Source organism: Dryobates pubescens, chromosome 28, assembly GCF_014839835.1.
Source record: "Dryobates pubescens isolate bDryPub1 chromosome 28, bDryPub1.pri, whole genome shotgun sequence".
NCBI classification, from domain to species: domain Eukaryota; kingdom Metazoa; phylum Chordata; class Aves; order Piciformes; family Picidae; genus Dryobates; species Dryobates pubescens.
In genome coordinates this window covers 10,214,633-10,228,857 of record NC_071639.1, presented here as the reverse complement: position 1 = coordinate 10,228,857, position 14,225 = coordinate 10,214,633, and the positions used below count along the sequence as shown (strand labels likewise).

Genomic DNA, 14,225 nt, shown 5'->3' with positions numbered 1-14,225 from the left:
TGTAACTCAGTTGCTTAAGAGGATCTGAGCGTTCTTGCTGTCAGGGAAAAGGAAAAGCAGAAAGTGTTTGCATGTGAGAGACCACCACGCTCGTCCACTCGAGCAATACGCCTTCAAGGGAAACAACAGCAACAACAATACCAGCACTCGAGAGACTGGCAAAGGTATGAAGGAACTAAATCTGCTGTACCAAGCCTGAAAGATAGAAGCAGAACGTACAGATATGCTACCTTTTCACAATATTCACTACTTCCTGGAAAAGAGTTCTTTCATCAGTAGCGTAACTGACTTCTAGTCCTGTAACTCCAGATCTGGTGAGCAAGGGGGCTTGGTCTCTGCACCCTGGAAAATAAAGTAGAAGAAATCATTACAATTCAGAAGGACTTCCATGACTTCAAGTCTACAGTATCGCTTTAGAGTAAAACAAGCACGGAACACAAACTGTGTTTAGCTTTAACACTACCTATGATCACAATTAAGTTCCCTGGGCTTATTTCGCTCCTCTTGGGTTGAAAAGTTTATTCTTTCCACTTTGTCAAATTCTTACCACAGTGGTATAAATAGAAATGATTCAAGAGAACTGTCACCATTTTACATGTGCAAAAGTCCAGCTATGAGAAAATGTGTTTTTTGACTAAGAAATCTGAAAGGACCATAAAACAGCTCACACAATGTCTTCATGCAAAAGATCTGGTTTAATTGCTAGCTTAATGCAGTGCTTGCAAAATGCTCAGAAGAATTAAAATGATACGTAACATGGTAGAGTTCCTTTTTAGTACACTTCTCAAAAACACTGCTAAGTTACTAATAGAAATGGAAGAACACAAACAACTGCTCACTTAATCCACATTAAGAGTGTCTACACTGCTAATGTGTGAATAACAGCTAAATTTGTATGCCTGCAGGAACTCAGCATTTGCTTTCCATATTAAAAAACCTCTTTAAATGAATAATATGCAAGACATATTCCTGTCTCTTCATTCCTTCTATACAACAGATAGTATCATCTCTGATTAAGGCAACAATCTGGAGTTTATAAAAAGGCATTCCACTTTGACACAGTCTTCAGATTTCTGAGAATTTTAAGCAGTGTGCTTTCAGGAAGGAATGTTACACTGAATACTGTAGCTTACAAAGCAAGAATACTACAAAAAGGGGTAAAAAAGGTGTATCTCAATGTCACATCACTCCACATGGAACTCAGAGAGTTCTACCCAAGAAAATACTGACAGCACACATCAACTAAAGCAAGGAATGTCACAGTAACATTTCAAAACACCAGTTTATTTTGCTAACAAAACCAGATCAGAACCGTTGGTTTTTCAAAGTACTATTGGACCTCTTGACAGAGAGCTTTTTCTTCCTCACTTATCAGTGGCACACACCTAGGGAGCTGAAGTAGCTACACTATGGAAAAAATCTCACTTAGGAAAGTAATGGAGGTATTTTTTTATAAGATAGTAACAAGCAACTGATACCAGAATAAGCTTCACTGAGAAAAAGAACTTAGCTTAACATGCTAACATATCTACAACACTTTGAAAGAGAAACTGGTAAAGGAAGAAGCTGCTGCCTTAATGCTAAATTGCTTTTTGGTAGGTTTTTGTCCACACTTAAAATTTTAGACAGTATTTTGTGGTTTAAGACACATTCACAACACCAAAGAAACCCTGACAGGAAGAGGACTTTTTGGTTTTGGTTGTTTTGTTTTGTTTTTACTAGCCTAAACCAGTGGTACTCAACCTTTAACAGCTGGAGAGCCACTTCTTTATTAAATGGAGTTGTAGAGCACCATAAAAATCAGGTTGATATTGTCAACAGTGTGATTTTTTTTTTTTTTCTTTCCTTTTTTGTTTTTTTTTCCCATCATGACACTTCAATGTGTGATGATGCTGCCTCAGCATCATCACATATTGATACATCACGACATGACACATCAGCATCCTCTCTCCCAGCAGCGTTCTGTCTTCGACCCCTTCTGGCTGCTAGGAAGGAGTGGGGTAGAGGGGTTGGAAGGGGCAAAAGGGCGAGTTTTTCCCCCGTACTGCCCCACAGCTGCTGGGTGGGAGGTGATCTCTACTCTTACCTGTGGGGGGATCCCAGCAGCTCCTTTTCTTTCCCCCTATGGGAGGGGGAACTTCAGCGACTCCCACACTGCTGGTCCATTTGCTCAGTGCTCCCCGCGCTGCCTGATAGAGTGGAGCGCCGATCAGATGCCTACATTGCGAGAGCCGCCTGTAGGGCCATGAAGAGCCACATCCGGCTCTAGAGCCACAGGTTGAGTATCACTGGTCTAAACAAAGCCAAAAAGGTACAATAGAATAAGGGCCCCTGTTTAGATCCTAAAAGGATCAGATAAAACCACAAAAATAACCCTTAAGTAAAATATCAAAACATACTGTCTTGCTTTTAACATTTTCTACTTGTAGCTATCCAGCAACTGGAGTAGGAAACTAAAGGCTGGTTTTCCTCTTTATACTCTGAGAATACTGCAGGAGCTTGTCCACCAGAAGGCAAACACAGACGCTGTGCACACGTGGATGTTATCTGTGGTTTACAGCTCATGCAATAGTTCTTTGGAAGATATAAGCAGGAAAACTCTCTCTCTCTCTCTCTGTTTAATATGGCCATTCATCCAACAGTCAACAAGACAAAATTAAAGGAGCTAAGTAGTAATATTACTCGATTCTATTTTGTTTGCTACTGTTTGATTACTATGAAATAAGCATTTCTGTAAAATGTGTTAAGAGAAAAAGAGATAAGAACCTTGGCTTGAGGGTGTCCTGTCTCTATCCACCACTATAGCACCAGTGATTTCTCTTTTCTCAGTGTTTGGCAGCGCTGTGTCTGATGAGATGCAATAGAACAAAGCACAGATGGGATCAAACTCTGGGTCTGGCTCCAAATCTCGTCTGGTCCGAGCATGTAATTCCATACTGATGAGGGTAAGGTGTTGGACCTACCAACAAACACACAGAGTAAGTCAGCACGTCTAGGAGCTTGCTTCAAAAGATGTAAGAAGAGATTATTAGTGCAAATGAGTGCACTGCAGACACTGGTATGGTCATGCTACACTGCAACTGGGAGAGCACACATGAAAAGCAATACAAGTGATTAAACATGCACCTCTGAACACCCCTTGCAAGAAAGATCTATCACTTAATACATTTTTATACTCAATTATTGCAAGAAAGATCTATCACTTAATACATTTTTATACTCAATTATTTAAAAATCAATATTTAATTTCTGAGTACTATCTTCTTCTACCAAAGGCAGAAAAGACAAACAGACAGAAATGTTCAACAGTTGTAAATTCCTGCAGTGTTTTCCAACAGCTTTGATATTGACCCGAATTAAGCTTCCATTGTTGGAAATCACTGTTGGTCTTTATTTCCCTTTCCCTCCCCTGCCCAAAACATGCAAACAAGCATGAAAACAAAGTCACTTACAGGATGATATGGATAATACATAACTTTCTTTTCACTTGCATTAATAAACTCAGCATCATGCTGCTACAGCTTTTTGCAGAATGGTTTCCATTAAGAAAATGCTAACTCCTATATAGTGCACAAGTCTGGCTCTGCAATAAATACTGTAGCATTTAATATGGTTTGAGTGCTATGTTGTTGCTCTTGCCTTGCATAATGCTGTTGATAATGTGGACTAATGGGCAAACTGCAGAGATTACAAGGGAAAAGCAACAATATTTCTGAGCATGCAAGCTGCCCTGGGGCCAGTCTGATTCCTGCTCCATTTACATCCTAAATAACTACAGTCATCACTGAAATGAAGTTTTACTATCAAGCTCACTGCCCACAAAATCATCAGTTTCTTGTGACCTCTCCTGCGTCACCTACTCAGCACATAAAACTGCTGTCTCCCCATTTCCTCTGTGAATTGGCCCACAGCTAATTTCAAGCCACAGATGTGGTGACTATCTGGGAGCACAGACATGCTGGCTGGCCAGCTAGCAGCCAAACACAGTAGAACTGTATTCACATTGCATCCCTTTCTCCAGCACCAATTCTGATCTCTCTTCCTACTGACCTACAGGAAATATGTGGAAACCCTCTTTGAGATATGTCACATTTTGTTAAATGCAGTAGAAGCCAGCCAACAGGTTCAGAAGGTAACAAGCAGAGATACCAGGAGGGCTTGACTGAATGATGCCAGATGCCTTGTTTAAGGAAACAATTCATGGAAGTTATGGTCAATTAGTTTTTCCAGTAATGTTTTTTTATACAAAACTTGCCATTTCTTCCTTCTGATCTTCCTCATGCTTGTTTTTTGAAGGAAGCTTCACCACCTTCTCAGCAAGAATACTGTGAAGTTTAGTCCAATACTATTAAATAAAGGCACTTGGGAGATTGAGCTGAAACTAGCAGAGCAACTGCTTAAAGCTGCAGACATCACACAATGATTCATTCTATGCCAGGCAGTGACCCAAGGAGGAAAAGATTGCCCTGATAAACTGTCCTTTTATAAAGTGAGACACAGCAGTCGGTTACCTCATGTAAGGATTTGGCTTCCTGCAGGTTTTCCACACTGACTTTAAAACCGTAAGTGTTGTTTAAAGATGGGCCTTCAATCTCAGAAGACTCTTTCTTTGGAGCACTCAGAGCAGCAAATTGATTCTTATTGGTGGGGGGGGGAAGAAAAAAAAGGGGGCAAAAAAGCAGGGTAAAAGGTTAGAGAAACTCCAGGCAGCATTTAAAACAAATTTATCAATGCAAATGCAAATGCTAAAGTAAAGTTGCTACTTGTGTATTTCTGACTTTTAGGAATAATTTTAATGAAACTTCATAGGAAAGCAGGAGGTAGTTTGGAACACTGAAAAAGCCCAACTGAAATACAAAACCTCCCAGAAACCATCCATGCTGGTTTTCTTAGAAGCCTCAGGAGTTGGCAAACTGCAAATCTCTATTCTCTCAAGTGACAATTCACCTAAACTCTCACTTTCAGACACTATCTTGAATAGTGCATCCAGTTCCAGTGTCCCCAGCATAAGGACACAGAGCTGTTGGAGCAAGTCCAGAGGAGGGCCACAAAGATGATCCAAGGGCTGGAGCACCTTTGCTATCAGGATAGGCTGAGGGAGCTGGAGGTGTTCAGCCTAGAGAAGACTCTGAGTGGACCTTAGAACTGCCTGAAAGGATCCTACAGGAAGGCTGTAGAGGGACTTTTCATAAGGGTGTCTAGAGACAGGACAAGGGGAAATGTTTTGAAGCTGAGGGAGGGTAGGTTTAGACTGGATCTTAGGAAGAAGATCTTCAGTATGAGAGTGCTATGACTCTGGAACAGGTTGCCCAGGGAGGTTGTGGATGCCTCCTCCCTGGGGGTGTTCAAGACCATGTTGGATGAGGCCTTGAGCAGCTGAGTCTAGTTAGAGGTGTCCCTGCCCATGGTGGGGAGGTTCAAGTGGATGAGTTCTGAGGTCCCTTCCAACCTAAACCATTCTATGAGTCTACTTTTTAAGGGTCTGAACTAAGGGTGCTCTTAGGTACTCACTTGAACTGAGTGAGTGTCAGCATGTTGAGAAGACTCTTGGTCATTTTGGTAATGCACCTAGCACACCATTCTGTTTCCAACACGGGGAGCAGAAACAGTTTAGGGAAAACATGCTGCTTTTTCTACTCTGACAGCAGAGCAGTGCCATCTGCCTATGTTATTTTCAGAAAATGCTTAGAACATTGTCAGAAAAATATTACAACAAACACAGAGACACACAGATATAAAACAGGGGAATCACAAGAGACCTTAAAAAGGATTCTCTAGCTAAAAGAGCAAAACAACATCCTTACACAGTGTCTCCTTAGCATTTCATTAGCATCTCACTACCCTAAAACACAGGACATACTCTCAACATCTAACTTTTCCCCCTTGCAAATTAAACTGATCTCTTCTTCCTAACTTTGATTGCACACTGATTCTACACCAATTGCACCCTATCATTTTAGATGCATTTTCAAGATCTCAACAGCAAAGGAACAAAACAACACAGGAAAAGGGAATGGAAATGTCTGTGTGGCACATGGAAAAAAAATAGAAATCCATCTGTACAGAAACTCTAAATTTACCTTCATTTGTGTGGTTAGAAGTACTCTTCGAAGACCATCAGTGTTACTTCCCCTCTTGTGGCTCAGTTTCTGTGCTTTTGGCTCTGAAAATAGGTATGAGGACAAAACTGCTTAGCCTCACTAAGTATTAAAACATTCTAGAAGCAACCAGAGGCATTTAGTTGACATCATCAAAAATATTAGATATATAAAGTTTTATAAAGCCCCCTTTATCTTTATCATTGGAGGTGTTCAGGAGGAGACTTGATGGGGTGCTTGGTGCCATGGTTTAATTGATTAGGTGGTGTTGGATTGGTTGATGGGTTGGACGCGATGATCTTGAAGGTCTCTTCCAACCTGGTTTATTCTATGTATTCTTCTGTCCCATTCAAAGCATAACTCTTGCACTTTGGTATTTATGAACATTTAGGAATGTATAGCACAAGGCCCAGCAAGTTACCAAACCTCCCATGATTATCCTCCTGAACACTGCAATGTTATTCACACTCTGCACTGAGACTGTGCTTGGGCAAATGCAACGCTACAAGCAAGTAACCAACAAGATTTCAACCCTCGCAAAATAAGCTAGGCTTTTAAATTGAGTTTTTAACCAGCACTTCAAGTTACTAGAGATCATCAAGAAGCAAAAAGGTGCTCTGCTCCTGGATTTGTTTTTCACAATTCAACAGTTATTTTAACAATAATGCACAGGCCTTTTCCTTGCCAAAACTCCTTTTAAATGTATTTTTGTGGAGCTGTAACTTCTCATTACGTACTAATGCCACACGCAGATTTTTGTGTGTGAGTGTGCATCATTAGAATCACTTAATGGATTTACCTGTGGATAAAGGAGTAAACCCAAGAGCTTCAGGTATTCCATCTTGATGTTTGCTCTGCACAATGGGTGTGCTATGCAGGCAAACCGATCCCGAGTTTCCAGGATCTTCATTAAGGGGAAATGGAGACGTGTCAAAGGCTGTCCTAATGTCCTCCTGGGTGGATGGAGAGTTTTGTGCACTTCCAGCAGGTACTGTGTCATTTCCTTCCACAGAAGAAAAAATAATATCCTGACTTTTCCACTCTGTGTCTTCTAAATTGGACTGCTTGGGATCTGGAGATGCTACTTGCTGCCAAGGAGGAAGCACTGGAGAATCCGGTGAACTGTAATTGACATAGTAATCTTCCTCCTCTTCCTCCTTATCATGTTCTAGTGTTGAAGTAACAAGAGTCTTGCTGTCAGGTGGAATTCTATTAGAGTCTGTGTCATTTTTAGTATTTATAAAAGCTCCTATAGTGCTTATAGACTTATCACAGGTTTCCTTGGTTTGTGCTTTTGTAGGTTCTGCCACAGAAGCAGGAGAGTTCTTTGTAGGCACAATGGGTCTTTCATCTTCTGGACTAGATAAAGTCACATTTTTAGCTGCTTTTACTACTTTCTCTTCAGCTTTCTCTTCAGACAATGCTGCAGAGCTGAAATTCTCAGCTGCCTTTGCCAGCTCAGCAGGATGATTCTTAGGCAATTTCTTGAACTGTTCATACTCTTCTTTGGCATGAAGCCATATCTGAACTTGCTGTTGGCTTGGAGCACACTTGCATGGCATTATGACTATTTTTTTGTCTTCACTAGTTTTATGGCTATTACTTTCTCTTTTATTAACAGCGGAGTGACCGTAACGAGGAGGAGATCCTGGTCTAGGGCTTTCTGTCATGGCTGAAAAAGCAGTCTTCCAGAGCCGTAGGCCTTCTAATGAGAAGTCCCCCTCAAACTCAAGCAGGTCATTTGGAAGTCTTGTTTCCACTGTGAGAAGCCGACCTCCAATCTCCCTGTGAAGAAAATAGTTTGAGTTCTACTTTCTTTTGGCTCTAAATTGCACTGCAGGCAGCACTCAGGATGATATACAAGCAGAGCCTTGCTAACTACTTTTCTCACTATGCAATTCCTTGTGGGCAGTGTCTTTCTCTTACAAACCAAGAAGGCACATCCCCACTTAGTACAATAATATGAAGCACTAAAGAAATATGAAGTGTCATGAACAGAAATGTGTATTTGCATGGGAAGCACAGCGATTTTCAACTTCAAATGTACGTATGGGATCTTTCATGCACCTGTGCCACCTAACAGCAGACAACTGTTCACAAAAATCAATTAAATCTAATATAACCACAAGCATATGTAGACAGAAATGCATTTAACACAGTACCTTGGCTTTTCTGGAGCATCTGAAGGATTGCTGCAAAATGGCTCCTGATAAATTGTCTCTGCAAGATCATGATCCAGCAAAGTTGCCATGATTTCTTCACGACTGGGTGGGGACATGAGAGGCTTCAGAATGTGAGCAGTACGAGGGGTAAAACTTCCATTCTTTGACTGCGAGGGAGAGCTGGTTGATCTGGGTGAACTATCTGGAGTCGGAGTTAATGCCTCATTGTTTCTTGAAACATACAATTCTAAGTCCTCAGAAGCTGCATCTATAAGTTCACCATCAGGAGAAGACAGTATGGATGTAAAAGAGGTATTAACTGAGTCAAGTGGTTGACAGGGTTCAAAAGTGGTTTCTTTTCTAATGTGGCTTTGAATCCAGTCTGAGCTGGTTGGCTGAGGAAGGTTAAGAAATCTCTCTTTACTTACTGTATTTCTATTCAGTTTGAATTTTTCATTTAAACAGACTTCAGTCTCTTGTGTACAGGAGGCATCAACTGAACTGGACCTAGTGGTGGAAGGATGAACATTCTTCCTCCACTGGCTATGGCAGTGGTTCTCGTTGTTATCCAGGGAGGTTTTCTCAAAAAGCTCAGGGCTCAGGGAACCAGACCGTATCCATTTACTTGTGCTTGAAGAATGCTGCTTCTCTTCCTCACATTTTTGGTCACTATGACACAGAAAGTCAGTTTCTGTTGCCTGTCCAGAGCCCAGATCTTGAACTGCGTCACTCAAGAACTTCTGGGGCAAGTTTTGATCTGCTGGGACAAACTGGCTTGCGGAATAGAAACTGCAAAATCCAGTTTGCCCTATAGCATTGATATCAAAGTTGTAGTTGTGGTCTGGGGACAAGCTGTCTTCAAGTGAGTAGCAGCTTTCAAAACCAGGGTCTGAAAAAAAAATGGGGCTGTCATCAGACAGGGAGTGATCGACGCGGCTAGCGAACTGCTGGCTCAAGGACTCCTTTTTGGAAAGTTTTGGTGTTTTCTCTTTCGGTTTTGCATTCCTAGGAACACGAGATTTTCTTGGGGAGGTGACTGACCTTGCCCTTTTGATTGCTTTGTTCTGCTCAAGAGGGGCTGGTGCGCTGCTCGGCTGTGTTTTAGCTGGCAGCGGTTCCTGGGTAACGTTTGCATTCTGAGCTTTCTGCTGTCTCTTCTGGAGCAGCTCCTTCAAAACAGCTAGGCCAGACTGTCCTTCACTGAATGCTGACGGGGCCACTATAGTCCTGTTTTTATACTGGGAGATGGGTTTGGGCTGCATGGTCGTTTCTGGCACAGACCTCTGTTTTACTGCTTCAGGTTTAAAATGTGCCATATCCAAAATGAATCCTCTCTGGTTTTGATCCCAATTCAGCTGCTTCACCGGACTCTTCAAAGACGTTACGAAACAGTTCTTGGGCAACTGAAGCGGCCCAGAGCTTTCCTCGGATGACTTTGGAACGGAAGAACATGGATCAGAATGCTTGGATGCCTCTGGTAAACAAAAAATCTGCTGCTGATTATTGTCTTTACAATGCAAGTAGTTAGTGGCGTGTAACTGATCCATCTTTACTGTGTCCAAAGAGTCACGAGCTTCATTTAATTTCCCAGCTGGCGGCAGGCATTTGTTTTGCAGATTTTTGATCTCTTCTGCTTTTGCACAAGTCTTATCTTTAGGGACGCGTGCATTCTGTGTTACCTGAGTTGAATGACTAGATGGATCAAACACGTTTTGAATGAGAGCAGAATCTTTCATCCTAAATATAGAACCTTGAGTCCTGGGCTTTTGAGAGCTCATTTTTGGTATTTCCCTTCCAGCTGCCGCAGGAGCAGATGCAAAAGATGAATGAGGGTCTTCTCGTGGGACAGGTAAACACTGTGCATCTACAGGCTTATCAATTTCCATCAAGGAATGAAAACAGCCTGATGAATTCCCTTGGGCACCAGCTGCTGAAGGGAGCTGCGCTGATGGCAGATATCCTGCTGAATAGCCAGGCAGAGGACTTTCTTTCTGGTTATGAAGTGGCTGCAAGTTGACAGAGTTGTAAGAAATCTCAGGCAGATCTTGATGTTTCAGCACCAACTTTACTTCTGCAGCAGAGTGACCGTTTCCTTTTTCATCTTTAAATACGACACGCTTTCTTGAAGGTGCTTTTTCAGCTGCTTTTTGTCTTTGTTTTGTTCTAGGCTTCTTCTTCCCATCATCTGCTGGCTTCTCAGCCTGATTCATCTTTTTCTTTTTCTTGGTGGATACAGTGGGACTGCCAAATTTCTTTTTACATTTCTTGACCTGAGTTTTTGCTCGACTACTTTTTCCTGCGCTGGAATTAACAGTCTTGCTGTTGTACATATTGGGCCCCCTACTAAATAAAGCTTCTCTGTCCAGGTTAGTCAAAATTTCTTCTGCTTTTGGATCAGTGGGAGACCAGCAGCGAGGTGGAGATGTGTTTATCGGGCTTGTGCTTCTCTCAGAAAGAAAACCTAACTTAGACATAACATCACTATAGTTGTAGTCACAGTCTTCAGCTTCGGCGTTGTAGGATGGCAAAGGAGGCGAAAGAATTGTATGAGTCCTCCTTCGGAAAGATAAAGTCCTTCTAATATTTTTAGTACCTGTCTTTTGTGGTTTTCCAGCTTTTTTCTTGGTTGACTTATGTTTTGCTTTCCTTTTGTGACTTTTCTTTGGCGTTAGTGGATAAATAGGATATTTGGTTGCAGGAGAGTCAGGAACTTTTGGCCAAAAGTCCTTTAAAGGTGCAAGCTTTTTATATAAGTTCATCTTTTCCTCGGTGAGTACTACTCTTTCCTCACTAGAATCTACTTTCCCTAGTTTAACGAGCATATTTTTTCTTCCTCTAAATCTATTGATGATGATGTATTTAATTATAACAGGTGGCAACTTCTTAGAAAGCTTCCTACGCTTTCGAGACTTCTGAGACCCATCCAAACTTTCACCACTTTCCATGGCTTGAGGTAGATTAGTTTTGGAGTTGTGTGCGACAAAGCTCGAGTCACTGTCTTCGGTCTCGTAATTCACCTTCCGTTTCGTTCGCAGCGTGTATTTATTCCCACACAGTCCAAAGGACTGCTCGGGTTCAAGGGATCCATCTGCAAACTGGCAGTCAGTGTAATTAGCTGTACTTGCAGGCATTTTGTTTTCAAAAGCCTCCAGAGGAACCGGAACTAAGTCACTAGGTAAAGCGCTGTCCTTATCGGGGAAGTTATTACAAGCATTACCTTGTGTATAGCAGCTTTCCTTCACTGGTGCAGCATCACTGACACTCGCAGGCTCCTGGTGATGGATAAAACTATGTTTCTTTTTATTCAGCTTCAACCTGGACTGTTTGTTGCCTTGCTGTAACTTGTAGGTCACAGGAGCTAACTTCTGCGGTCGACTGAGGCAATTAGAAAGGACAACGCTAGGGAAGAACATGTAATGTGCTGCTTGTTGACTGAGGCTTGGCTTTTCTGCCTTATGCTCCTGAAATTCTTCATACCTAATTTTAAGCTTATTAAGGCCACCTTCACCAGTGCTGTTCTCCAGTGAATGTACCACAGTTCGACTGCCTCCTGAACAAGACATCAGCTCACAGTTTTCTGTAACTGTTGCTGGAAAAAACGTATTTATACTTGCACTGCTGGATTTTTCACTGGCTTCAGAGGACATCTTACCTTTGGAGTGGCTCAAGTCAGAAAAGTTAAATAAGTTTTTATTCAACATGCTGTCACCAATGTGGCGGCCCATGTGCATAAAAGAAACATCCTTTTCAGCCTTTCTGATGTTGGTATACTTCCTACTGGGTATCTGTCTGTTCACTGATGAAATATCATCTTCATACTCAAAAATATTATTTTCACATGGAGGAACTGGCAGGGTATCTTTCTTGCTACTGTCTTTGTGAGAGTTTTCTGCGTGGGTGCTATTGCTGAATGGAGTTAGGTACTTTGCTGAGTAAGTGCTTTCTTTTGTAAGAGAATGGACTGAAAGTTCAGGTCTTGTTTCAGCGTTTGGTTGCGAGAGGTCTTCTACTAAATCTTCGTTATTCAAAACGTGGTTAGAAAGGGCACTTGTGTGTTTACACTGGAAAGTAATTTTAGCAGAAGATGGGGGTTCTAGTGTAGCAGCATCTTTGTGAAAGATTGAGGTCTTTACAGACATTTTGCTTGTTGCAATGACGGAGGAGTGAGTTCGGGAACTTTCATTATTCAAAGGATTGTCTGAAATGGAAGACAAGCAATTTTACTCTGGCTTTCCTGTACAAAAGAAACCCTAAGGCATTAGCCATTTTAACGACATTTTCCTGAAAGCCCCCCCCATCCAAAGAAGAAACAAAACCGTTCTAAATCACATTGCATTTGTGATCATGACAACTGCAGACCCTGAGTACGTGAGCTGCTTTATCAAAATCAAATCATCAGTACATCTGTGTCTCAGCCATTCCACCAGTACTCTGAAATGGCAGGCTTGCATACAATTGCCAAAGATTTCATGCTGGCTTTCTGACAGGAAGCTTCTAAAATCACTTTCAGATAACTAAATACAAACAGACTGATCTCTAGGAAAGCTTGTATCCTGCTTTGTCCTTGAGAAGTATGCATACTCATTGGCTCTGAAAGACAAAGAGCTTGCTTGCATGACTTTCTCCACATAGAAAAGTCACTGCACAGACAGCTAAAGTATGATATTAAAAGATGGCAAGGGCATTGTATTAACTGTCCTGTGGGCTGGGCATAATGGCTTGCTGCACTTTATGAAGCAGAGCAATCCACCACCTGTTCAGGTGTTCAGCGAGGAGCTCACACCAGTTAGTTAGAACAGAGTTCATACCCAGCATCGACACTCCCACACAGCTCTGTGACCAGCACCTGCTGCAGTAACCTCACCTTAAGTGTGGACAGGCAGGTGCTAAGCAACAAATTAACAACTGGTTTGCAGTAACTGTTTGCTCCTAACCAAACCCAATACCAAGTCATTTGAAAGAGTCTATGTGTCTGCAAAGACACAGTTACCACAGCGCTCCTGGCACACGGCCACTTGTGCAGGTGTCCACATCTTCAGCTGTAATATTGAAGTCGGACAGGAGATACCAAACGTGCTGTATGACCCGGGAGCATGTGCTGCACACTCATACTAAACAGGGGGTCCTTTACTTTGTTTTGCTCAACAGAATATTAAAACTGTGAAAATATGTACACTGTCTAAAGAAACAAGTAATAATGTCTGTGCATTTGCCTAACCTCAACGTGTACTCTCCATTCACCAGGCTTATTTCATCAAAGACAGCAGCTTATAAAGAGACAGCAAGATCTCTCTCTACAGATTAATTCAGCTTTTATAGCTTTTAAAAGGTGCCTTCTTCTGCATCAGCTTTGCCACTGCATAATTTTAACTCATGCAACCCCAAGATGTGAATGTGCAATCTGCTGAACGAAACACAGGCTTAGAAAAGGCTCACTGTATTTTACCACGTGTGGCAGGTATCTGCAAAGCAAAGAACCACCTCAATTTAGACAATAAAATCCTAGCTGGCTAAATTATCCTACAGAATAATTAACTGTAACACCATATTTGCATAACAAAGAGTAATAGAAAAATACCCCCTTGTGATGAGGTAACTATCTTTTCCATAAAACTAATTAAACAATGCCCTTTTTTGGGTAATTAACAGAACAATGGGGCTGTTCAGCCTGCAGAAAAGAAGGCTGCAGGGAGACCTAAGAGCAGTCTTCCAGCACCCAAAGGTGGCTACAAGAAAGCCATGAACGGACTTTTTACCAGGGCTTGTAGTGATAGGACAAGAGGGAATGGATTGAAGCTTGAGGAGAGCAGATTTAGACTGGAGATTGGGAAGAAATTCTTTACAGTGAGGGTGGTGAGACACTGGACCAGATTGCCCAGGGAGGCTGTGGATGCCCCCTCCCAGGAGGGGTTCAAGGCCAGGTTGGATGAGGCCTTGAGCATGCTGGTCTAGTGGAAGGTGTCCC

The 14,225-nt window shown here is 41.9% G+C and overlaps 1 protein-coding gene across 1 annotated transcript in view; it reads right to left on the bottom strand.

Annotated features, from left to right (window-relative positions):
• Positions 1 to 14,225, bottom strand: part of REV3L (REV3 like, DNA directed polymerase zeta catalytic subunit) — an 86,134-nt gene that overhangs the window by 26,265 nt on the left and 45,644 nt on the right. The window contains exons 13-18 of the mRNA XM_054174083.1: positions 8,261 to 12,458; positions 6,898 to 7,883; positions 6,081 to 6,163; positions 4,512 to 4,637; positions 2,767 to 2,959; positions 231 to 342 (exon numbers count right to left, since the gene is read on the bottom strand). Of these exons, the coding sequence (XP_054030058.1) occupies positions 231 to 342; positions 2,767 to 2,959; positions 4,512 to 4,637; positions 6,081 to 6,163; positions 6,898 to 7,883; positions 8,261 to 12,458 (5,698 nt within the window). The remainder of the gene's footprint in view (positions 1 to 230; positions 343 to 2,766; positions 2,960 to 4,511; positions 4,638 to 6,080; positions 6,164 to 6,897; positions 7,884 to 8,260; positions 12,459 to 14,225) is intronic.